General features: G+C 43.4%; 1 protein-coding gene across 9 annotated transcripts in view; it reads right to left on the bottom strand.

The window, feature by feature from the left end:
* Nucleotides 1–902: 902 nt before the first annotated feature.
* Kat2b (lysine acetyltransferase 2B) overlaps nt 903–26,035 on the bottom strand; it is a 104,516-nt gene continuing 79,383 nt past the window's right edge. For 4 of the 9 annotated variants that reach the window (NM_001024252.2, XM_039084398.2, XM_039084399.2 and 1 more), the window contains 10 exons: nt 24,981–25,117; nt 20,295–20,503; nt 18,804–18,930; nt 13,261–13,371; nt 12,589–12,732; nt 9,361–9,475; nt 7,572–7,608; nt 7,306–7,369; nt 7,119–7,203; nt 903–2,925 (listed from right to left, as the gene is read on the bottom strand). In NM_001024252.2, coding sequence (NP_001019423.2) covers nt 2,732–2,925; nt 7,119–7,203; nt 7,306–7,369; nt 7,572–7,608; nt 9,361–9,475; nt 12,589–12,732; nt 13,261–13,371; nt 18,804–18,930; nt 20,295–20,503; nt 24,981–25,117 — 1,223 coding nt within the window. In that variant the 3' untranslated portion in view covers nt 903–2,731. The other 5 variants (XM_039084397.2, XM_063266833.1, XM_063266835.1 and 2 more) reach the window with 5 other exon arrangements.

Genomic DNA, 26,035 nt, shown 5'->3' with positions numbered 1-26,035 from the left:
AAGTTAGCTCATGTGTAAGAAGACATCCAACATCTGTCTCCCCCAGCCTGTCTCCCCCAAATGTTCCTTACTTGGGAGAAACTCAACTAAGCATACTTGTAGTTTGAACATGGGTGGACATGATCATGTGCACCTCTCCTCTCCCTGGCATGGTGGGAACGAACCCAGGGTTTTGAGCATGCTAGGGTACATACCCCTCTTCTGCCAGAGGTTCCTAAAGCCTGCCTGTCATACCATTGCTTTTGATATTACAGAAGGCTTAAAGGGCAAATCCCTGCTTTTGCCTAAGGAAATCATCGAACATCACAGCTACTGGGTCCTCTCACCCAGGTCGAATGTAATTGCTTGACCGGGAGTTTTGAGGATGGTAGATGTTTTAAAAATGACATGTTTGCCCTCTCCCCATCCCTCTGAAAGATATAAAGTGGAAATGATAATAGTTTTTTTCTTTTAAACTTCAACATCATTTATGTGAGTGAAATTTTTTTCAGTGGCAGTGGTGTAGTGAATGACACAGAGAAGTGTCTTCCTTCTGACATTCCAGCAGGCTGGATGTTTTTAGCTTATTTTTAGTTATGTGTACATGTGTGTGGATATTTGCACATGCGTATGGGTGCCTTAGAGTATAGAGGATGGTGTGGATCTGGAGCTGGAACGACAGGCAGCTGTGAGCCATCAGATGTGGGTGCCTTATACCTTCTGGAAGTGCGCTTAATGGCAAACTGTCTCTCTTGCCCCACAAGGAGAGTTTCTTTACTGTGTTTTGTTTTGTTTCTAAAACTTCTACAACTGTGGCAACAACTGTGGACGTGCTCAAGCACTAAGGATGAAGATACTCATACCAGCTGACATACTGTTCTATTAACTTCAGGCTGTTAGGAAAATAAAACAGAACACAGACAGAGCTTTTCAAAATATAATTTAAAACTATTTTGTACCAGTACAATATATTAATTTTACAAATGTAAAGTTTTTGTCGGCCATTAAAGCATTTGCAAAAACCACATTCTACTTCTGCTTTATTGCACAATATCTATAAGAAAATATTAATTTTAAATTAGAAAACATAAAAATGCTTTCAATATAGAAGAGACCATCTGATTTTAAAGACAATACTCTTTAAGAATGTCTAACAAACTTTCACAGGATACCAAGCTGGACAGACGCTTCAGCGAGATTGGTACAAAGCTGTTTTAAACCAGTCTGAGATCCTTAATGCGACCTGTATTATCATTCTTCATTAAGAGTCTAGACACCACCCAAAGTGTTCCTTACACTTCCAAATGTTGAGGCAGCTTCAGTGTGATCCTCGGTGAACACGCTGAACATGTGACATGCCATCCGTGTCAGAAGCAGCACTCGATAGCAATGCCAGGATATTTCCCTTCAAGCACACTCCCTCTGCGAGCTGTTTTTAATGACTGTTAGTGACCCAATATAATTTATGGTGATAGAAAACATACATTAAATACATTTTTAAAACCTCAGCCTTTACAAAAAAAATCAGTTTATAAATTTGCATCATAAAAATTAGTGTCGAAACCACTAAGGTGGCCTTCGTTTAATATGGTTGTATATTAGTTGGTTTTTCCCAGAGTCGGGGTGGCAGGGGTCCCACTTCTCTATGTAGTGTAATTAGGACACAAATCCAGGCACTAAGCTGGAGTCCCAAGACAAATTGGTTAATGAGTTTGTACAGAGAACGTTAGTGGGATAGAAGCCTGGACCAATGAAACAATGCAGGTGTTAAAATACTGGCCTAAACTTCGGTAAGAATTCAGTTCACCTCAGACAAACATAAATCTGGAAGTACAAATGGGAAATGTTCACATAGACACTGTTGATGGGGTTAAATGTACCAGAAAATACAAAGAATCCTTACATATTGGAGCAAGGCTCCCCTGGGTTCATGTGTAGGCCACATGTCTTAACATTGACTCAACCTTGAATGTTTTCAAATTGACACCTTTGTGGCCTGGCAGCGGATCTTTTAGAAGTTGGGCCCTGCACAAGCAAAGTCAAATATGAGATGGACACATATCTGCCAAGAATTATTAAATAGTGGTTGTGCATTCTCAAGTCTGTAATAGGTAGACAGAATGATCAAAGCCCTGGGAGCTTATAAAAGTCCCTTCCTTAGGAGTCAAAGCAGCTGCTATTATGGAAGCTGCATTTTTCAGAACTGCTCAAAGCACCTCATCTAGACGAGTGTTTTAAAAATATATACTTATAAAAAGTCTACAGTGAGACTTCAAACACCACACAGTTCATTCACTGCACAGGTGTATCATGGACCCTTAAAGTCCTTCAGAATAAAATAAACTCTCATGTTCCATTAGAAAAAAATGGAGACATTCAAGGTCAAAATTTTCTCTAGATTCCCCCAAATCTTGGTACTGTGTGCAATTTCCTCACATACAGGTTTTGAGGAAGCCCCTGATCATCTACCATGCAATAGTCAGCTACTGGACATGCCAGAGAAAAATTACATGATAGTAGTAAATAGATTAAAATCTATTCCACAAAATTAAAAAAAAAATCTATGATTTCCATTTAAATATGTCTCTGAAAAGCTAAAAGGAGGTTTTGTTTGTTTTTCAAAAGTGCTAATTATTACAAGTCTCTTGTAATACACATGATGTACAATTAAAAAAAAAAAACAAAAGCAAACAAAAACCAAAATGACCTGCTTTAGGCACACTGCTGTTGTGTATCTAAGGGGAAAAAAAAATCACTTGTCCATCAAGCCTGCTTCCTTAATTTTACTGAAGAAGAACTTCTCCAGGACGCTGGCGCACTTGTAGTACTCGCTCTCGGGGGGGTTGTACTCCTTGCAGTTGGTGAACACTCGCTGTAAGTCCGCCATGAATAACTTCTTAGACACATAGTACCTGTTCCTGAGGCGTTCACTCATGGTTTTCAGATCTGCACGGGAAAGAGCAGCATTAGCCACTGTTGACTCCGCCCTCTCAGCAACTGACAAAGGGGACTTGGGAAGAGATCTACACTCTTGATTTGCTTACATTTTTATCACTCTGAGGCCATACTAAGGAGAAATTCTTGGGAGTAAGCAAAACTAATTCGTAAGTATTCTTCTGAAAAGGATTTCTTTATAACACTGCACAGACACTGGCATTCAAAGGAGCATCAGTAGTTGTCCACTCCCATCTCTTGCTGTACATCAGGAGTCTAAGAGTGGAATACTCATGGATGCTGAGTGGGGCAGGCAGAACACTACCACAGAATCATTGATCACTAAAAATATCAAGCTGAGCTTAGCTTACAGTTGATACAAAGAAAGAAATGAATAACATTTGCAAATACATTAGTGACCTGCACACATATAATACTAAAAGTAAAACAATTGACCTTTGGTTGAAGGTCCATCAATGAAGTCAAAATGACCAACTTTACCAAATAATCTACATATTTATTATTACTTCATTGTATACATATTTTTTTTCTGTGTATGTCTATATGCCTGGTGCTCTCTGAGGTCAGAAGAGGACATAGAATCCCTTAGAACTAGATTTAAAGAAGGTTGTAATCAACTACATGGATGCTGGGAATCAAACCTAGATCCTCCAGAAGAGCAGCCAGTACTCTTAAGTGCTGAACTATTGCTCTAGCCAAAAATAATTTATTTCCCCTCACTAAAATTAATAGGGCATTTTACCTGTAGGGGACCTGACTTTGTTTCCAATACCTCTGTGGGACAAGGAAGGAGGAAGGAATCTGGGCCTCTGGGTAAGATGAATGACCAGTCTTACCTAAGACTGCTACAAATAGAGTGTCCATAATGTTCTAGAAAACTAAGCCTGTAGGGGGTAATCAAAGTAAAATACAAAAAGAAGGAAACATGAGGTAAGCCAGCATCCAGGAAGCTGAAGCAAAAGGACTGAGTGTGAGGCTTACCCAGTGATATGCCACCTCAAAATAACAAGTCAAAATGGGATGAAACATGCACAGAGATGATCTGATACAGGGTGAGGAGCTGGAGAGAGATGAGAGCACTAGCTTGCCAAGGACAAAGGTTTAGTTCCCAGCATTCACAAATGGCTCACAACCATAACTCACATCTCTAAGTCCAGTTCTGGGAGAGCCAATGACCCTTTTATAACCTCTGCAGGCGCATGGTGCATATATACACATGTTGACAAACACTTTACACACAAATTAAAAAAAAATTAGAACTGCATGTAGTGGCAGACTGTTAATCCCAGTACTCAGGAGGCAGAGGCAGATAGATATTTGAATTCAAGGCAAGCTTGGTCCACAAAGAGAGTTCTAGGATAGCCAGGATAGAGAAACCCTATCTTGAAAAATACACACACACACACACACACACACACACACACACACACACACACACACCTTTTTTTTTAAAAGAAGCCAAGATGTTGATTCAAAGCTTTTCAAAATTTTCTTGGAGTGGGGCTGGTTGTAAATTCAAAGGGTTGCTAGCAGACACAAAGCTAGACTCAGCAGGCTTCTACCTTCCCAAGTAAGTATAACTGGTCCCTCCCTCTTCTCCACACTTGCTTTATAAAGAGATAATGTCTTTCTTCTTGCAGACATCTTAGACTCTTTGAATTGACAAAAAAAAGGGGGGGGAGGGGGTGTGCATGAAATAAATATGGATGGCTGATGAGATGGGCGACAATCCTGGTGCAAACCACATGACAGAAGAAGAAAACCAACCACTGCAAGGTGTCCTCTGACCTCCACACATGTGCCATAGTGCTCATGTACACACACACACACACACACGCACGTGCACACACACATACACACACACACACACAAAATGTTAAATACAAAGAAACATGGAACCATAGTAAATTATTCTCCTTCCCTTTCCTCTAAATCCCAACCTGGGAACTCTATGTAAGCAGAGAAAAGTCGTACGTCAGTACCAAAGTACCCTGTATCTGTCCCCAAGACAAGTTAGACTCCATCCATATGGGAGGAGAAGTTTTAGGATATGAAGGAAAGAGAAGGGGTACTTTCAAAAAAAAAAATACAAAGGCAACAGGGACAGTGTCGACATGGTGTGACAGTCCTGTCTCATACCAGGGAAGGATTAGACATTTCATATCCCAAGGAAATAATGTTACTCCACTCTTACAGAGCGTAGGTGAATGTTTTAGTTAATTTTGTCTAGGCACATCTCCCAGGCTTCATCGGTCTTACCCAGTGGAGTCAGTTTTCTCCTCAGCTGTGTACACAAGTATACCTGACTAGAGACGCTCATAGCCCTCTCAAGCAGAAACAAGCAAGCCCTGTCCCTAGGCAGTGATTACACTGACTGGGAAGGTCCGACAGCTCTGCCAGTGCGCTGGGGGATGGATGCTGAGAAAGGAATTACTCTAAGCTCAACAGCGCTCAGAGAGAACGAGAAGGAGGTTGAGAGGGTGTGGAGAGGTGACTCAGAAGTTAAGAGTTCTTATTGTTCTTGCACGCCAACCAGAGTTCAAATCCCAGCACCTACAGCAATAGGTTCCAAACTGTAAGAAATGCAGTCTCCAGGGGATCTGCCTGGGTACCAACGTGTGTGTGTGTACATGGCATGGACTGCCATGAAGAGAGACACTGGAGGCAGTGAGTCCCCAGTTCTTCCTCCCCCACTCTGACACTGGGAACAGGTCACAAGAAAAAAGAGGACAGACATGTCCTCTGGCTTTTGCTTCAGCTCTCTGTCACAGCATGCTGACAAGCTGATTTAAGTGAGGATTCTGAGTCGATTGTTCCTATATCCCAGCACAGATAAAGCCCACGTTCTGTAATTCTATATGCCAGAAGCATATTTTGTAGTTTTTTGGATTTGGAAAAAGATTAAATTAGAAATATACAGAAGCCGGTAAAATGCAGCACAAACCTAATGACTCCAGTTTGAATCCACAAAGCTGTCAACTCTCCTTTGCGTGTGTGCTACGATACTTGACTTCGAATGCACACACCACACACAGACACAACAATACAGTTTTAGAAGAATATTTTAAAGGAAATATACATATGGCATCCACAATCTGGGAAAAATCATTTACTACAGTTTTTCCCACCATAAGGGAGCTTAATCTACCCTTATACTGTTAGCTTCAAAACTTCTTTAAAATAAAAATTGTGGCTAAGCATATTGACACACACCCTTAATCCCAGCATTGGGAAATTGAGTCAGGTGGAATGCTGTAAGTTTGAGGCCAGCCTGGTCTACATAATGAGCTCCAGGTCAGCCAGGGTTAATAGAGGGGTCCTGACTTGAAAGGGGAATAAGGAGATGGGGGAGGGGGAGAAAGAGACAAAAATCCTTTATGTATACAGTGTGGTGGTTTGAATGGCTTTCACAGGCTTGTATATTTGAATGCTTAGTCACTGGGAATGGTACTATTTCAAAGGATTAGAAGGATTAGGAGGAGTAGCCTTGTTGGAAGAAGTGTGTCAATTGGCAGGGGGCTTTAGGGTTCCAAAAACCCATAAGAGGCCCAGTCTCTCCCTCTGTCTATGAATCAAGATACAGCTGTAAACTACTGCTCTAATGCCTGCCTGCATGTCACCATGTTTCCACATGATGGTGATCTAACATCTAACTGTTGTCTTTTCCCAGAAATAGAACAGTGACTAAGACATGGGCATTCCGCCTGCGTGTATATCTCATACAATCCCCTGGGACTGGAGTTACAAACAGTTGTGAGGCACCACATGGGTTCTGGAGATCAAACCCAATCTTCTACAAGAGCAGCCAGTGTTATTGACTACTGAGCCATCTCTCCAACCCTCTATCTTGAACAATCCTTAAAAATAAGAACACCTTTTGGCAGACTCAAGCCATGTAAGAAAGGTAAAAACATGCTTTCTTTTCGTCAGAAACCCAGCAGGCAGCTATAGTCCAATTGTCAGTTTGTAATCCAGAACTGCCTACAGGCAGATCCCTACCTGCACTCCACAGCTAGTGTACTGAAAATGCATAGAATGTCACTGACCAGCACCCACTTCCCTCTCGCATATCCCGCTCAATACACACTCAATGTCACAGAAGACAAGTCCTCCTTAGGCAACATTGGTCTCCCACACTACCATCCAGTTCTGTATCTATACTGAAAAAATTGCAGTAGCCTTACCCATGGGGAACCTTATAACTTCATAATATCCCGGAGCTTCTGTTCGCTTCACTGGTTCCATGAAGGGCCAAGCGCTTTGATGGCTCTTGAGTAAAAGAAAGGGGGAAAAAAAGCTTTCTCATTATTATGAATGTCAAATGGGAAATCCCTTCAAAATAAGATCATGAGGTAGGACAGGCACACCCACCTTCACCTGCTGCAGGATGTTCTTGAGCGTGCTGTAAAGCTGCTCAGGGTCTTTGGGCTCTTTACTTGAAAGAACAGAGAGCAAGGAGAGAGGATTAGTGTTCTCGCTCCCAGCCCCTTTACCGCTCAGCTCAGCCTCACAGGTCCCAGCCTAGGAACTGAAGCCCACCAACTGCTGTGCACCAAGGCCATCACTTGGCCCTTTTCCTCTAACACGCTGGAGGGGGAAAGCACTTCCATTAACATCCTCTAGCCCAGTCTGCTTACCTTTTCTCTTTTCCACTTGGTTTCCAGCCTGTCTCTCCTATATGTCAACAAAATTAAACACTAAATGAGAACTGCTTTGGGTCAAGAGAATAACACACTACTTATCAAAAGCATCATACATGACAGCCACATCTCAATAAATGTCTGTTGGGGAGACACACTGCAATCAGTGGCATATACTTTCTTTCTCACACAGCTTACAACATAAAAGGTTTTCCCAGCCTGGCGGCTGTATTAACACCTTCTGTTCTCTTGATTCAGTCGTTTCTTCTGTAGTGCTCAGTATTGAAGCCAATACACACACCACCACTGAGGCAAGGACTGTATCCCTGAGCTTCTGTCTCAGCTAGTTAGTGTCTACTAAGGCAAGAACTTCAGCTCTTCAAGAGAAAGAAGAAAGGGAAAGAAGAAAACAGTACTACTCTTTTAAACTGAAGCCCAGTGTCTTCAATTGCCCTGCACAAAAGCACGGCTATTATTTTAACTCAGGACAATATTCTGCTCGCTGTTTTCTTCGGCCAAGCCCCTGCTTGCAATGCACATCTGGTTTTCAGAGACCTGGTATCTAGGGCATCTGGATTTGACTTCTTCCCTTACCCCTAAAATGTCGCTTTATCCCTCTCTCGGTTTACCTACCTACACAGTAGAACTACAGAAACTAGGTGTGGTTAGCCCTTGTGACATTAGTTGATATTAATAATAATTAAAAAAAAGTCCAAATATTTGACAAAAGAGGAAAAAGTAATAAATCAGGAACAAATAAAATAAAAACAGAAAAATATCTGGCACCACTAGGCATTGAACAATGGAGCAATTACTCAGTCATTAACAGTGACTACACAGGGACATGAGACCTGAGGGTCGGCATCGAGAGCTCTGAGGTAGGGCAGATGCAGTGAAACAGGCATCCTCTCTTTTCTAGAAAATTTGAGTTGTCTGTGTGTGTCCGCTGGAGGCAGGGAAGTGCTGAGTCATTGTAAGAACTTAGATTCAAAGCAAATAAGATTGCCAAACAATAGCTCCTAATCTACAAACCCTGGTCATTCTGTACAACCCAATATAGTTCAATTTTCGGGAATACAAAAGAATTCTTAAGAAAGCTACTGTGAAATAAAAACGTGAAACAACTGATGTGACCCCCGTCACTCTTGGAGAGGGCGGAAGAAGAGAAGTCAGGCAATGTGTTCATGCAGGCCACAGTGCCACCAAGGCAGGTTGTCCACAGCAGGCCATTTGGAGAGCAGAACGGGTTACTTCCTGTTCTGACCTTCTGCGTGATAATTTTACAACCATTTGAAGAGCAGTTCCTCTATTTGTAAATATAAAAATCCACGCTACTTAGTACATATTCCTGTTGCTAAGCGTGGTGTGCAAGTGCCAGACTGAATAAAGTATGGATATTAATAACTTTTTTTAAAGGTACACTGTCTGGGTTGAGTTAGGAAGAAAAGGACATCAGAAACTCTTTATGATTGACTTCCCCAGCCCCAGCCCCAGCCCCAGTCCCTGCCCCTGCCCCTGCCCCTGCCCCAGATAATGTCTCTCTCTTGTCTCAGCCTCCACACTACATCCTCCTGCCTGAGTCTCCCAGTGCTGGGATCACAGGGGAGCTCCTCCACAACCAGCTTGCTGCCCACTTCAAAGACCAGAGACACCACACATGGAAAAGGAGACAGGCGAAAGCTTTTCAAATGGCTGCACTCTGGAAATCACTTCAAACATCTCACAGGAGCAACAGGAAAGTTTGCTTTTTCTTTAAAAAAAAAAAAAAATAGTGTCTTATACATACTGATTCCAGGAATGCTTTCTATAGGAATCTGCCGAACTCCATCTTTGAAACATGAAAGTCCAGGGTAGACTTTTCGTATCTGAGCTTGTTTCCTTTCAATAAGCTTTTTAATGATCTGAAAAACATGGGGGAAAGTGTGATTAGTCAAAGAAGCCACAGCACAGACCAGGACAAGTCAGATAAACCAAAGACGGTGTGCCTGGTGCTGTACATATTTCAATAGGACGAAAAGGGAAGGAAGGCAGAGTACACACTAGCAGGTAAGAGACAAAAGGGTTGTGAGGCCAGAGGACTACCACCAAGTCCAAAGGCCTGAGAGTTCAATCCCTGGGACCCCACATAGTGAAAGGAGAGCACCATCCCCAGGAAGTTGTTATCTGGCCTTCACACATACATAGGTATGTGAGTGCCTTCACATAGGTGGTACATGCGTGCATATGCATGTGCGTGTGCATGTGCGTGTGCATGTGCGTGCGCGTGCGTGTACACCTACACATCCCACATAAATCAATACAATACACAAAGTTTAAATATATCTTTTAAAAGAAGTATTTTTTAAATACCATGCCCATCTAGTAACATTCACCCAGCCCCTTGCCACTAAGGAAAAAACCATCAGAGAGAAGAAGGAATGGGGCCGGTTAGAGAGGTTAGCAGGGGCCCCTCTAGGCCCAGCCTCTTGCCTCACATATGGACTGAGATATAAGAATCACACTCCACAACAACCTATTCACAGGCATGCACACAGGCAGCCATGCGCCTCCCTGCCTATCACCTTTTCTCCCACTCTTTCTACATGGTCCTGTCCACTCTGTGTCCTTCTTATTCTGTGCTGGACACGGACCTGATCTTTGTTCATCATCACCCCAGTGCACACACACAGGTATTCTATGAAGCTATCGCACCTGTAGAGATGGCTCTCTCCACCTTCAGCTGATTTGGATCAAGCATTCATTCCTGGACTAAAAGAATTCTCAGTGTGCATCACTCATTCCGTACTCAATGGGCTCTCCACAAGTGGAGTCTCACATTTTAGACGATTTTGGATTTTCTCATTAAAAATGCTCTATCAGTAAGTCAATAAAAATATTGAAGAAGGAAAAAAAACAGATTCTAAAATACTCGGTTCAGGAGCATTTTGGACAAGAGATGCTTAGCCTGTTTCTACAAGAAAATACTTCTTTTATTGTGGCATGGTTGCAGCTCTCTTTTAACAATCTAGTTCACGGGGTTGGGGATTTAGCTCAGTGGTAGAGCGCTTGCCCTGGGTTCAAGCGCAAGGCCCTGGGTTCAGTCCCCAGCTCCGAAAAAAAGAAAAGGGGAAAAAAAAAAAAAACAATCTAGTTCACAACACTGAGAATAAGGCTGTGAGGGTACAACCCCAAAGGCTCAGAGACCATCAAAGATGAGAGGGCATGGAGAAGATGAAGGCAGGAGGAATGTTGTGAAGGGAAGGCTGCTCAGGACACAGACCACTGACACAAAACGTACGCACATGAACACACAGCAGCAGTGACTCATCACCTGCACGAGTGTTACAACTTGCCTCACTGAGAGGGTAAGAATGCCAGATGCCACCCCCTTAGACAAGAAGCTAATGGAACTGATGGCTTCAGAGGGAGAGTCACTTTTCTTTGTAAGTGTGGCCATTGATAGGTTGTCAGCGCCTCAGTGGATGACCCCATGCATGGGTGTTCGTGGGCGGCACTAACTAGAATTAGTGATTCAGGGGTTATTTTTTAAGATATAAAGTTGGGAGTCATATGGATGATATATTGATGCTGGGGGGAGGAGCAGAAGGTAGATATGAGCAAGATACTTTGTATATGTGTGGGGGCAAAAAAGCTAGGTTAATACTCCAAACACTCTTCCATTCAATGGTGTGTGTGCGAAAAGACCAGAGACAAAAAGGGTAAAAGAGAAAGGGGGGAGCCAAGAGGAACAGAAAAGAGGAGAAGAGAAAGACATGCCTTTTTAAAAAAAAATGAAAAAAATCTAGCCATATGAAATAGCTCCATGCTTCCAGCTTTCCTCTACATAGTAGGAGTGAAGAGACCGTTCTCAATGGCGACCTGCAGACCTCCTAGGGACTCTAATTCTACTAGGGGATGGACCCTTGTGGTGAAGGAAGACTACAGTGAGCAGCTGTCAGCACAGTGCCAGCGCCAACTGATTAGCAGTCACTGATGCAACAAAGAGCTGTCACGTCTAGACCTGCTCATTAGACTCTAAAGGACAGTGAGGGAAGGTGACTCTTCAAAGAGTCAGGCCAGAGACATCTGCTGCATTAGGAATCCCCCCCACAGCCCAGTCTGGAACTCCGTATTGGGCAGACATATTTGACCATGCAACAAAAGTATTTTGATTTTCTAACTTAGAACAAAATACCTTTTGTTCTTCTACAACAGCACCTGCCTGACCCACTTTAAATAAAACACTCAGTGAGTGACCACTGTCACTAGGCATTATGTAAGCTTCTAGGCAGTTATTTGGGTCACATCTAGTACGCAAAAGAACTGGGATTAAGGATCTTAGTAGAAAGCAGACGGGTTTTAAGGCAAATGTCCCTCTTCAGTAACTTGTCAGGGAAAAACACAGCAGATCAAGTAACAGGAGTACTGGATGAAATGGATGTCGCCAGCACCCCAGCTCCCCCGGTTCATGGTCCTGGCTATTCCAGAGTTCATTCACTTCATGAACAACCCTGAAGGCTCTCTAGTATGCCATTCTGCCTTCTAAGTGTGCCTATCTGGAGCCTTCTCCCGCATTCCCTCTTCTTGTTTGCAAGCCGAAAGGATGGCATATCGATACAGATAATAAACCAGTTGTCACCTGGCAGGATAAGGCGACAGAGCCTGCAGTGTAAGAGAGAGGAACAGACACTAGAAGAAATGCCTGTGGTATAAATAATTAAATCCAAGTGGGTAGGTGAGGCTAATGCTGTAGAAGTTCAAAGACACAGAACCTGAAAGAATGCCATTTGCCTGAGAGACAGGGAACAGGGTATTGTGAGGCAGAGGCTAAAGCATGAGCAATGGCCCTGGAGGATCCTTTTGGCAATGAGAGTGAAGAGATAGGCCCTAATGAAGTTAACTGGATACACGCTATATTTTACACAATTAACAAGCACACACACACATATGTGGGGTGGAGGAGAAGGGTTAGCGGCCAGGTAAAATGCAGCCTTCCCCAAGGCTGGCCTGGACACAACAGGAATCGGCAGCTCACCTCCTTCTGCTTTTTAATGATGACCGAGAACTCTGTGTATGGGATCTGAGGGTTCAGTTCACACCCCATCAAAGTGGCTCCTTCATAATCCTTGATGTAGCCAACATATTTGGTTTTAGGTATTTTGATTTCTTTGGAGAAACCCTACAAGGCAAATCAATTCATTCATTAGGACGCTGTGCATAGCGCCATTCAATTGACTGCTAAGTGTTGGCTCCAGGCCAAGCCTGGTGCCAGGGATTAAGGGGAACTCTCTTCCCAGCACCGTTGCCCTGCTCTGAACAGCAGCCACACTGAGAGGCCCCTGATGAACAAAACCATCAAAAAATCAAACAGTGCCAATGGGAAGCAAATTTAAATGTAAAAGTGTCTGGGAGTGTGTACACCACCAATCCCAGCAGAAGGGATGTAACTCAAGAGCAGTATAAGACCAAGCTCCTAAGACAGTGCAGACTTTGTCAGAAAGGAACGTTTCAGAAGGAAATCAAATCAATTTCCCTTTTTTAATTTTTAAAAGAGCCTCAAATTCAGTGAGTGACCCTGTCTCTAAACAGAAGATGTCTGGCTTTGGCCATCAAACGTGCACAAACATGTGCATGCACCTGGACACACACGGTACATGCACACATGCACACACACAGTCTGAGAGCACACGCTCCACTGGGGACTGACCTGCTTCTTGAAGTAGCCGATGGCATACTCATCTGCGTATGTGAGGAAGTTGAGGATCTCGTGCTTTATGTGATATTCTTTGAGATGGTTCATCAAGTGGGTTCCATAGCCCTGGTGGAAGTAAAGATACTCAAGAAAAGAAATTCCTAAAGACATGGCAGAAAATGGTAGTTTGTAGTTTTAAATATTTTACCAACCAGAGTCTTTCTTGAAAGGTCTATTTCTTGCATGTCTGAATTTTGAACAAGAATCACAAACTAAGCCATTCAAAATCTGTGGTTCAAGACAAAACCATCACTGGCAAACACTAGCTCCTGGTTCTTTGAAAATAGCACAGTCAGACTCCAAACTCAGTCCTACAATGTTTCCTGCTGATGCCAGATGTTTGCAGAGTGAATGCTGATGGTGAGTTTAATCTTGAAAGTATTTGAAAAGCTGAGATGAAAGGAGGGCGGCAGATGAATGGTGCTGATCTCATTAGCATATCTGCGGTATGTAAATGAGCCATGCAGGTCTTCACTGGGTACTGTGTGTACTGAGCTAGGCATTTACCTGTTCCAGGCACCAACAACCCTTCTAGCAACTGCATCACAGACACAGGACTTCCAGCTTGGTTTATCAGACCAAGAAAAACCTGAGAAACCCAGAATCTGAGTCAGCAAAAAAACAGTGGAAACAAAAAACTGTGAACAACGTTGAATAAATGACTGGGTTAATATATGAAAACAGGCCCAGTGTTGTGGTGTGTAGCTGTGAAGGTGGTTTTCAAAATGCTGAGCTGGGAGGACCTAGATTTGATAAATAAGGCTATATATATAAAAAAAAAAAAAAAAACAAAACCCTGTCTCAAATTTTTAAAAATGAGAGTTGGGGCAAGAGGTTGTACAAATGTATGAAATTCTCAAAGAATTAATAAAGTATTTTTTAAATTAAAATATTAATTTTAAAAGTGCAAACTGAGAGCTGGGTGGTGGTGCATCCAGAGGTCAGTGACCACCCACAAAAGACAGAAAAAACCTCACAGAATCGCAGCACAGAACACAGGATCTGACCCTCACTCCTGTTTACTTCCACTTCCCAAGCCTCAAACCCAGCAGCATCGTGAGTGGGGAACCCCTTAGCAATCGCAGCACTTCCCCAAGACCTTCCCCAGCATGCCTGGCTACTATCAGGTGGGGTGTCCCATAAAAGTCAGCAGCAACATCTCTCTTTCCTGGATGGTGTTCTTCCTGTCATGTCACCCAAGGACATTTTCCCTACACACACCACAATACCAAGGCACTGTGAGTTTGGATATACTGTGAATAGAAAAACAGGTGGAATGTGTCTCATGGAAAACTTCATAGTGACACGGGGAAGAGAGGAAACATAGTTATACAACGGACCTGCACTATTCTGCATGGTAGCTATCTAGTGTCAACTGGACGGTGCTAGAAGCACGAAATGTCCATCAGCAAAAAATGTGGACAGACACCTTAAATACAAAGTATAAACATTTAACTTTACTTGTTTTTACTTTACTTTACAATATGACTCCTAGAATTTTTTATTTTATTTGTCCACTTATTGGGTGTTTTGAAACAGGCTAGCCTGGAACCTACAGAGATCCACCTGCCTCTGCCTCTGCCTCTGCCTCTGCCTGCCTCTGCCTCTGCCTCCTCTGCCTCTGCCTCCTCTGCCTCTGCCTCCTCTGCCTCTGCCTCTGCCTCTGCCTCCTCTGCCTCTGCCTCTGCCTCTGCCTCTGCCACTGCTTCTGCCTCTGCCTCTCTCTGCTGGACTCAAAGGTGTGAGCCACCACACTTGACTTAGAAAAGGAATTATATGTGAAACTCCTATTTCTGTTGTACAGCATGGATCCAGAACAGTGTCTTTGTCATGTGTAAAAGGAGAAGAGATAGAAATGGCTAAGTTAGGCATTTAAAAAGAGTGTGTCAAGGACTGGGGCTAGACGGCTCAGTGGTTAAGAACACTGGTTGCTCTTCCAGAGGTCCTCTGTTTAATTCCCAGAATATGCATAGGAAGACCAAGAATGAAAAATGGATGGCACACACACACACACACACCAGGATCTGCATGATCCAACAGAGAAGCCACAATATCCCCAAACACCCCAAAACACACAAAAGTTCAGCATGCCCCAGAAGCTCAACATGTTTATTGTATGGAGTTGGTCAGGGAGGAGGAGGGTGAACTAGTGCATACAACTGAACAAGGAGACAGGTTTAGCTAATCTCAGCAGGAACAGTCTCTGGAGAGCGGTCTTCAGGCTGAAAATATTAAGGCAATGGTTCTCAACCTTCCTAATGGTGTGACCCTTTAATAGAGTTCCTCATGTTGTGATGACCCTCAACTGTAAAATGTTCATTGCTACTTCATGATGGTCTTAGGAGGCCCCGTAAAAGGGTGGTACAACCCCTGTGCCCCAAAAGGATTTGAGAACCACTGCATTAAGGGAAGAAAACACTGGTGGACATTTTCTGCCCGTGCTATCAAAATTTGCACAAGGACCAGCTATATTACTGGGCTTTAACCTTTTCCCATGAGTCGAGGGTAGGGTCTTGACATGGTGTGTTGTAGCAACAGCACCCATTTGATCAGGACTTCCCACACTCAGGGCTTGCTCCATTCCTCACACGTATATAAGCAATAGAAACTCCTGAGAGATACCTCAGACCACCTGAAGCACCTGGAAAGGGCACTCTCCAGATACTCAAGCTGCCTGCAGGCTGTGCAGTGTGCTCCAGATTACCAGCTTTTCGGGGCTCTCACTCACACTGGGTGAGCCTTTGGTAATACGTTGTCTATGAATCATTTCTGCTCCTATAAGTAACTCTTCGATACTCCAAAAATAAACAACAACAAAAGCCAAAAAACAAACAAAACAGAACATTTTCCTCCTAGTTATTCTTACTGAGTCTGCTATGTTTGGCCTCTTTCCTTCTAGTTTTTAGAAAATTACATGGTCTGTGCTGTGACAGGGTGGGGAAATGCCCTTCTGGGAGTCATGACACAGAGTTCCCCACCAGGGTTAAGGTGTCTTCAGTTTCCCTCTGGAAACCTGAAAAATGCCTATGCCCACCTTAATCAACTCTTCCAAATTAAGTGCTTGGCACAGCCATCTTTAAAACAAATGCCCAAATTACGAGCTACTGGTGTGTCTTCCTAGGCAAGGTATCTCTCTGCATATGCCAAACTAAGCTTTCTTTAAGTGAGATCCTAAATTCTGTATTTTGGGAGACGTCTGGACATCTCTTACGTAGGGGGAGGAAGACGACAAAGACAGCAAGAGCAGCATTTAAGGGCATCTTGACAGAACCCTTGGGAAAGCACAGGGTAGTCCCTATCTAATTTGAGTCTTTCCTTTCCACAGACAAATTATGAGGTCTGCGTCTGCATCTGCAATTTGATGCTGAGTGTCAAGAGCCAAAGCTAAAAAACTTCCTTGTTCCAGGAGGCAGAAGTGGGACTCCATGAGTTCTAAGCCAGCCTGGTTCACACCAAGGTTTCATGGCGACTACAACTACACAGTGAGACTCTGTCTAAAAGAGAAAAAAAAAAAAAAAGCCCAAATAAACAAAACATGAAGAGCTAGGTTTACAGCTATAATCCCCCAGCAGTCTAGAAATTAATACAAGAATACTAAATTCAAGGCCAGCCTGACCTACATAAAAAGTTTCAGAGAGCAGGAGCTACAAAGTGAGACCTCACAACCATAAAGAAAGAGAGAAATAGAAGCAGTAGGACCAGGAGTTTGAGGCCACTATATAGCAAATATGAGACCACCATAAATCCCATAAGACTTTTTGTCTTTAAAGGGGATAGGATGGGGGAGGGGTGTTGAACAGTACAAGAAAGCAAAAGTACCCAAACCTAACCACACTTTAAACAGAAAAATAATTTCTTCCAGTGACTTATTTTGGGGTTTTGTAAATGGCAGTCCTTCTTCGAATCTGAAAGAGCTAATAGACTCCTTAGCCCTGCACTGCCCAGCACAGAAGCCAACAGCCTCTTGTGCCCACTGAGTTCTTGAGTGTGGCCAGTGCAAACTGGGCGGGGCAGGCTGTGGGTGTAAACTACACCGCAGTTTCAAAGCCTTAGTGCAGAGAATATAGACGATGTTGACAATTCCTCATGATGCTGAATTTTAAGTTCAGTGAAATATACTTGAAAAAAATGACCTCTCCTGCCTTTACCTGCTTTTTTGAAGTAGATTTTCTAAAAAGTTTAGACTACATACGTTGATGGCTCGTGTGTGCAGTCTCCACATATTCTGTTGAACAACTTGCCTCAGGCCCTAAAACAACTCTTTGTGCAGCTGCCACTGACCCCTAAACTATTCACAGCCCCTATTGACAGGGTTTCTTCACATGCTTGCATCTGTCCGCAACCTGTGGGTCTTAACCCCTTTCCGGTCAGATATCAAATATCCTGCATATCAGATATTTACGTTACAATTTATAACTAGCAAAATTACAGTTGTGAAGTAGTAACCAAAGTAATTTTCAGTCTGGGGGTCGGCACAGCATGAGGAACTGTATTAAAGGGTTGCAGCTTTAGGAAAGTTGTGAACCACTGCTCTAGAGTTGAATGCTAAAAAAGCATAACGTTCTTAGATGAAAGCCACGTCCTCAGAGAAAGAGTAGAATCTGACAGGGTCTAGAGCTCTTTGGACCCAGCACATCTGGGTTATTCCGGGCAAACCAAGTCAACCCTAAGAAAGCACAGTTTTACCTCCAAGGAACAGAGGACCTGTGCCAGAGACAACATGGGAGGGGCAGAGGAGTACTCCAGCAAGACCAAAACCTACGTGAGGGAATAGGGTTTCAGCTCTGTGTGGCAAAATGCTAAACAGACCTCTGGGTTCAAGGGAATGCTCAGAACCAAATGCATGTAAATACTTTGTTTATATTGAAATTTGTCATAATTTTTCTGCCTGTTTTTATTTTTAGACAGGGTCTTCTGGGCTATCCTGGACTTAATATAATAGGTAGACCAAGCTGGCCTCAAATTCAGAGATCTGCCTACCTCTCCTTCCTACTTACTGGGATTAAATCTGTGGGCCATCACATTCAACCCCTTCTGGGGTTTCCTTAATACTCATCTCTACAGACAAGGTCATGAGACTCCCACTTAAGTGTGTGAGATAACTAAATCGTGTATGTGTGTCTGTCTGTCTACTTGTGTCTGTCTCTCTGTATCTGTCTATTTGTGTCTGTCTCTGTGTGTGTGAGTGTGTGTGTCCGTGTCTGTGTCTGTCTGCCCATCTGATTTTCTGCATCTGTTACATGTAAATTAACAATAATCACAGGTATACTTTCAAACCTCTGTCTGCCATCTGTCAGAATACATGCTCAGCTTGGACAAAGCCTGTGTGTAACCCTACTGAGAATATTCAGGCCAGTGCACTGTCCCCACACACACACAGTGGAGAACTTCTAAGGAAGGCCTGCCCCTCTGAGACGAGCCTAGAGGGAACTCCCGTGCGGCACAGCCCAGCACAGCACTGCCTCCGCTTCCCTGCTAAGGTCCTGGGTGTCTCTTACCTTGACCTGTTCATTTGAGGTTACCGCACAGAAAACAATCTCTGTAAATCCCTGGGATGGAAACATCCGGAAACAGATACCACCAATGACACGGCCATCTTTAATTAAAGCAAGGGTTTTGTGTTTCCTGAAAAATAAAATAAGGTCGAGTCAAAGTTTTATCTTTTTGGGTTATGTAAAACATGTTTGGAGATGTTCCTTGTTGGCTAAAGAGGCTTGGAGGCGGATGGGGGAAATTCTTTCATCTAGATTCTAAGCAGCCATTTCCCTGGACTCTAGGAGGCAAGCCTACTTTATCAGAGCTCCCACCAAAACAAAGGAAGCCTTCCCTAAGAAGAGCCTGAGCCCGTAGGTGTGTGCTTGGAGAGGCTCTGAAACCGGCATCCCAATGCCTAGGCACGGGCTATGGGAGGTGGAGAGAGAGCTCAAAGCTGTACACAGAATGGCACGCATTTCTGAAGAGTTCACACTTACACAGATAGTGACATTATACCAAAAAACACAACATTCACATGTAGGATCTGTCAAGCCCCGCAGTGTGGAATCTCACCAGACTGTCTCACTCTGACTTGCCAGATGCACAGGACGCATTTCACACAGGCTGTCTGAATAACTAGGTCAAAATATAGCCAGCCGGAGACATCTGCCTACTTGTTGTTGGGGTTTTTTGTTTGTTTGTTTGTTTTGTTTTGTTTTTTATTTTGTTTGTTTGTAGAACTGTGTAATAAACCTAGGGCTTTGTTCATGCTAGGGGAGCCCTGAGCTACATCCTCATCCTTGGCTGTTTTGTTTCAGTTTTTCGATTTTCTAGGTTAACCTATCCTAAATCCCAATAATTTTCCCAAGGTTTACAGAGCATATGGCATAACAGATTGTGCTGTCCACTGTACTTCATCTGAAGATCCAATGACACTTTGGAGCAACCCTACCTATGGGTACATGGTCTACAGTGGTACACGGTTACTACAACAAAGACAAGAATGTATTGACTATGAACTAAAACACCCTAGTACTGCCCTAGTGTTGCTATGTTCCATGGCTAAAAAAGAAAGTGGTACATCAGCTTTTTGTGTTACTTCATTCATTCATTCGTGTGTAGAGCTGAGTGTGTGCGAGCACACACAGTCACATAAGTGAACGTCACTCATGTGTTGAAGTCAGAGAACAGTTTGTGAGAGTTGCTTCTCGCCTTCTACCACATAGGCCCCGGGGATTGATCGCAGATCGTCAGGCTTGGCAGCAACCCAAAAGACTTTACCCGCTGAGTCATCTCACCAACCCCGGCAACTTAAGCTATAAAATTTCAGTCTATTAATAAGAACGTGTAAAAATTGTTGATAAGTTAATCCTAGTGATCTTGCCATGAAAAATTATATCAGTGAGTCTGTCAATAGCAGGACAGGAGGCAGCTGCATTCCAAAGGCCGAGTGTCACTATCTGAATTATTCCCCCTGTACTGGAGAAGGAATAAGGAAGATGAGTTGAACTTACGGGTCAAAGACAAGCCGTGTGATGTACTCTTTGGGCATGCGGGGAAGCTGGTGGGAAAACACATTCTGTAGGCCCACCAGCCACATCAGCATCTTCTTATTTGGTTTCTGGTTCAGGGAATTGCCCACCACGTGGAATTCAATGACGCCCCTGCGTTCTTCCAGCCTTGCGGCCTCATCTCTGGCCGAATGTGCTGACAGAAAATTGGTCTGAGATCCAGAAGACAAGAATAGATTACAATGGGCTTTTCTTTGAAAGTGGTGGACTGGATCACGTGACATCATTCTGCGTTCTAACAATACTCTGAGGTGAATTTCAGGGTCTTAGTTACATGGGCACAGGAGTACCTGTGCCTCCTCGCCCCACAAGTTATGAAGACAAAATGGAAAGGTGGATTAAGTAGGCTAGGTAGATGACTCAGCAGTTAAAGGATCTACTGTATAATCAGGCAGACCGGAGTGTGGATCCCAGTATCCACGGAATAAGCCAGGAGCATCCTGTTGTACACTTGTAACCCCAGCTCCACAGAAGGCATAGACAGAAGGGTCACTGGGGCTTGCTGGCTTCCAGCCTAGCCAAGAAAATAAGCAAGAGCCCCAGGTTAAGACCCCATCTCGAGGGGCTGGGGATTTAGCTCAGTGGTAGAGCGCTTACCTAGGAAGCGCAAGGCCCTGGGTTCGGTTCCCAGCTCCGAAAAAAAGAACCAAAAAAAAAAAAAAAAAAGACCCCATCTCGAGGGGTTGGGGATTTAGCTCAGTGGTAGAGCACTTGCCTAGCAAGCGCAAGGCCCTGGGTTCGGTCCCCAGCTCCGAAAAAGAAAAGAAAAGAAAGGAAAGGAAAGGAAAGGAAAGGAAAGGAAAGGAAAGAAAAGAAAAGAAAAGAAAAGAAAAGAAAAGAAAAGAAAAGAAAAGAAAAGAAAAGAAGACCCCATCTAGAAAGGCTTGAAGAAAGTTGGAGGGGAAGATACTGAATACCCTCTTCTAGACTTTACACATACATAGGCCTGAGAAACCACAGACACAAAAGTAAGTGAATGAAGTCAGTAGACAAGTCAGCATTGCGAAAAGTTAATGTGTGCATCTGCATTATATTTTCTATGGATTAGGCATCAGAAAACGTTGTTGTTGTTTCAGAGACAGGGTCTTGCTTGTATGTATAATCTGGCCTTGAACTAACATCCTCCTGCCTCAGCTTCTCTAGTGACAGGGAGTATACACATCACTTCTGCTTAGGAAAACTGTTCTGTAAGAGAACCTATAGAAAACATTTTAGAAGGGCTGAGGAGACAGCACAGTGACTAAAGCACTTGCCTCACAATATGAGGACCAGGGTGTACACCTGCACCTAGGAGTTCAAGTGGATCTGGTGGTCAACGGCAGAGCAAGGTGACTACTGAGATTGGTCAAAAACCAAATTCTGTGTTTGTTTTTGTTTTGAGAGCATCTGCCACACACGGGCACTGGTATCCTGCTGCACCCATGTGAACACATGTATCAACACAAAAGTTATTTTTAAGACAATATTGTAGAGTGTTAGAAAGATGGCTCTGTGGTTAAGAATATGCACTGCTCTTCGAGAGGACCCGAGTGTGGGTCCTACAGAAAACACACTGGGAGCTCACAACTGCCTGTAACTCCAGGCCAGAGTATCTGACATCCTTTCCTGGCCTCTTTGGGCACCTGCATTTGCACATATACATAATCCCACACAGAGAGACACATATGCACATAATGTAAACAATAAAATAAAATATTTTAGCTATTTTTAATGACATGGTCTCTCTCAACAACTCAGCTGCTGTTGTAGCATACAAGCAGACATAGCCACACTAGTATAGAACACTTGGCATGATTTTCCAACTTTAAGGAGGGTAGAAGAGCTGGAGAAAAGGCTCAGCAGTTCACAATGCCTGCTGTCCTACAGGGACCCAAGCTTGTTTTCAAGCACCCATACTGGGAGGCTCACAAGTGCCTACAGCTCCAGCCAGCCAATGCCCCTTTCTGACTTCTGTGGGCAGCCACACATATATGGCATATACTCAGACATATGTCATAAGTAAACAAAAATACATGTAAAAATTCTGAATTGGGAGATCAGTGGCTTAGCAGGTAAGGGTGCATGACACGAAACCTGACAACCTAAGTTCAATGCCTGGACAAAGACCATCCCTTCATACTGGCCTCTCTAAGCTCCGTATTCACACCATGGCATGGTGTCTCCACAGGTGCATGAACACACATACACACAGGCACATTAAGTAAGTCGGTGTTCATTTTAAGGAGAGAACCAATACGATGGAGTATCAGGCGAAGGTGTTCACTGCACAAAACTGATGACTTCAGTTTGAGGCCCAGAATCCACAACTAAAGGAGAGAACTGACTACTGAAAGTTGTCCCCTAGCCTCTATACAAGAGTGACTCACTCACACAACATAATAACAACATAAAAGCAATGAAAATAAAAAATAATAATAATTAATTAAATATCATTAAGACAACAGGTTCTAAACTCTTGAAACGCACCATAAAACAGCAGTCATTTGGGGCTGGGGATTTAGCTCAGTGGTAGAGCGCTTGCCTAGCAAGCGTAAGGCCCTGGGTTCGGTCCCCAGCTCCGGAAAAAAAAAAAAGCAGTCATTTTTATATTCTCAGCACCTCTTTTTTGGAAGATACTTTTCTTTCTAGAAGTATCTATTGATCCAGACTTAACTCACAGCAGGCTGCATGGCCTAGAGCCAGCACCTCATGCTTTAATTCACCTTATGCTGGGCGAGGAAGTCTTTGGCAAACAGCTGTGCTGGGCAGAAAAGTCCTAACTATAGCACTATCTTTGAGGGCTTTGGCTGGTCGTCCAGGTTACTGGGTATCAACCACTGTGGTAGGCATTTCAAGCATCCAAGGCATTTAACAACTAGCTTACAAAAATGTCTACATCGTTAGTGGCTTTCTTGGGCATACTAGTACTCTACTAACTGCAACAAGGATTGTGAAATGGGTGACTGCCTCCCCACTTTCCTCTGAGCAGGCCATGCTCTGCTCATGTGTGAAGCTATGAAATCCCTAAAGCCTACACACAGGAGGAGGTCAGCATTTGCCCCCCACAGACTGGAAGGAAAGAACTTTATGAGATGGTTCTGTTGCAACAATCAATTCTCCAAATTATCCTTGGCACTAATAAAAGAGCCACGAAGACAGCGCAGTATGAAACTTACTAATTTAATCTATCAGAGCCACACCCAAAAGACAGACGCTGTGTATACACTAGTACTCAGGCTATGTCTTCATTTCCTGGAAATGTCTTAAGCCTCCCTGTTCCTGGATGTCTTGCAATGAGACAAGAGCAATACTTTTAACTAAGATATTTTACCTGGATTGATCTAAACTGTCACACAGATCCAGACAGAGACATTATGAATAACTCGCTAACGAGGCCCCTCAACAAAGGCAACATTGTAAGAGAAGAGGAAAGGCTTTGAGTTAAAGGAGACTAAGGAGCCTGGGATATGGCTCACAGGTCAGATGCTTGCTGGGATGTGGCAATCCCTGGATGTGATCCCCGGCACCTCATGAACCTAGCAGTGTGGTTCAAGGTCATTAATCCTGGCTATACAGTGAGTCCAAGATCAGCCTCGACCACATGAGACCAGCCAAAAAAAAAAAAAAAAAAAAAAAGAAGAAGAAGAAAGAAAGAAAGAAAAAGAAAGGGAGGGAAGAAAGGGAGGGAAGGAAGGACGGAAGGAAGGAAACAAAGAAACAAAGAAAGGACCAGAGAAAGAAGATAAAAAGATGAAGAAATGAAAACTGAATGCCATACTTGGTTCTTAACTGGGTCTCCAACAATAATGCATGTTATGAATAGCATGAATTGGTAAGATGGTCATTAGACACAGGGGTTGAAAATTAGGCCACAAGTCAGCAAACTTTCCAGTGAAGTCAAGAGATAAACATTTTGTTTTGCAAGACACACATGCCATAAGAGCTATTACAAGCCCAATCTGCTGGGACACACCTTTCCTCCCAGCCAGTTAGAAGCTGACACAGAATTACTTGAGCCCATAAGTTGAATAGCAGCTATGACTGGTAGGCTGCAGTCTGCCAACCCTAAGCCAGAGAACCTTATAATGAAGTTAAATTCCCTGAGTGCTAGCTCAGGTGATTATCTAAGAGAATTGCTTTAGTACAAGACACAAGCAAATGCACGAGGTATGAGGTATTATTACATCTGTTTGGAGCTGTGAAATGATTCTAAAGGGTTCACAGGAGAGGAGAAAGGAGGTAAAGAAAGGGAAATGGGAGGTGACCCCTGATAAATCTGCAGGCTCAACACACTCTGTGGGGTTTGGGTGTTTTTTTTGGGGGGGGGGGGGGGGCTTTTGTTTTTGGTTTTGATTCTTGGGTTTTTGTTGTAGTTGTTGTTGTTGTTTGGTTACTTTTTTTTTTTTTTCATTGCTGAGGGAGGCTTGAAATTCTCCAATGTGGAAAAGTTTCCAACTACTTGAAACTGTAGTTTGTGGCCCCATAACTGATATTCATCGAAGGGAACCACATCTTAGTTAGCCATTCCTGCCCTCCCTACAGTGATCGATCTCCAGGTTACAGGTGACCAGCAGTGTGTTCTCAGTACCCCACCCTCAGCTCTGACAGCTCTTACGGCAGGGCGACCAGAAGGCCCTCCCAGCTGCTGACCTCTGGTCCAAGCATCCCTGCAGGGTCTGTGATGGTAGACATAACTTCACTGATCAGTTCCACAGGAATATCCCCCATCACTCGAGATCGCTTGGCCTCCTCTGGAGCATGAGAGTTGTTCATTTTCCTCTTTTCTCCTGTGATGTTCAAAATAAAAGGCAAAAGAAAAAAAAAAGGATGGTTTGAAATGGAAAATACATACTGATGAATCTAACTTATTTGGGAGGAGACATGGAGTGAGACAAGGTCTTGCCATGTATCCCTGGCTATTCCAGGAGGAGAAAGGGTGGTAGTGAAGGTTGAGAAGGGAGACTGCCCATTCCAGGTCTATCTTAAAGATTGCCTATTTTCTAAGATGACTTTCAACTTGGCATATGAGTTATTAAAGCATGTTTCTTAACCTTAATTTTGTTATTGACTTTTATGTCATGGGCATTGGTGTTTTGCCTGCGTGCATGTATGTATGAGGGTGTCAGATCCTCTGGAACTGGAGTTACAGGCAATTGGGAGCTGTCTGACATAGGTGCTAGGAACCAAACATGGGTCCTCTGTAAAAACATCTAAGGCTCTCACACACTGGGCATCTTCCCAGGCATAAGCATATGCTTTTTGTAGACTTAGAGCCTGGTTTCTCTTGTTTTTGGAGGACTGGGACCTCAAGGTCATCCTTGACTACACAGTGAGCTCAAAGCTGCAATACATTCCCATGACCATAGATATCAAAGATTGTTAAAGACTGTTTTAGTGGCCTCAAATGAGAAGTCTGCTGTTGCTGCTGTTGTTATTGTTTGCAGGGGGTTAGAAATCTGCAATGTCTTTGTGGCAGGAATTTGTGTTTTCCAGGGCTGGAGTAGAATAATCCCTAAGCATGCAGTAGCCCGAGCCTGGAGGACCTTTGTCTGCTTGATATAAGAATTATGAAGGTTTGATTTTCAGACCTTCAGTGCTGGTTGATCTGCTTATTTACCTCACCTACACATTACACAACAGGTGTTCATGTGCATTCTCGTATATTATAGTTAGGTATCTATACATCTGAACAATACTAGTAAAAT

Source organism: Rattus norvegicus, chromosome 9, assembly GCF_036323735.1.
Source record: "Rattus norvegicus strain BN/NHsdMcwi chromosome 9, GRCr8, whole genome shotgun sequence".
NCBI classification, from domain to species: domain Eukaryota; kingdom Metazoa; phylum Chordata; class Mammalia; order Rodentia; family Muridae; genus Rattus; species Rattus norvegicus.
Note: the sequence above shows the minus strand (reverse complement) of the source record. Positions and strands in the feature narration are given on the sequence as shown.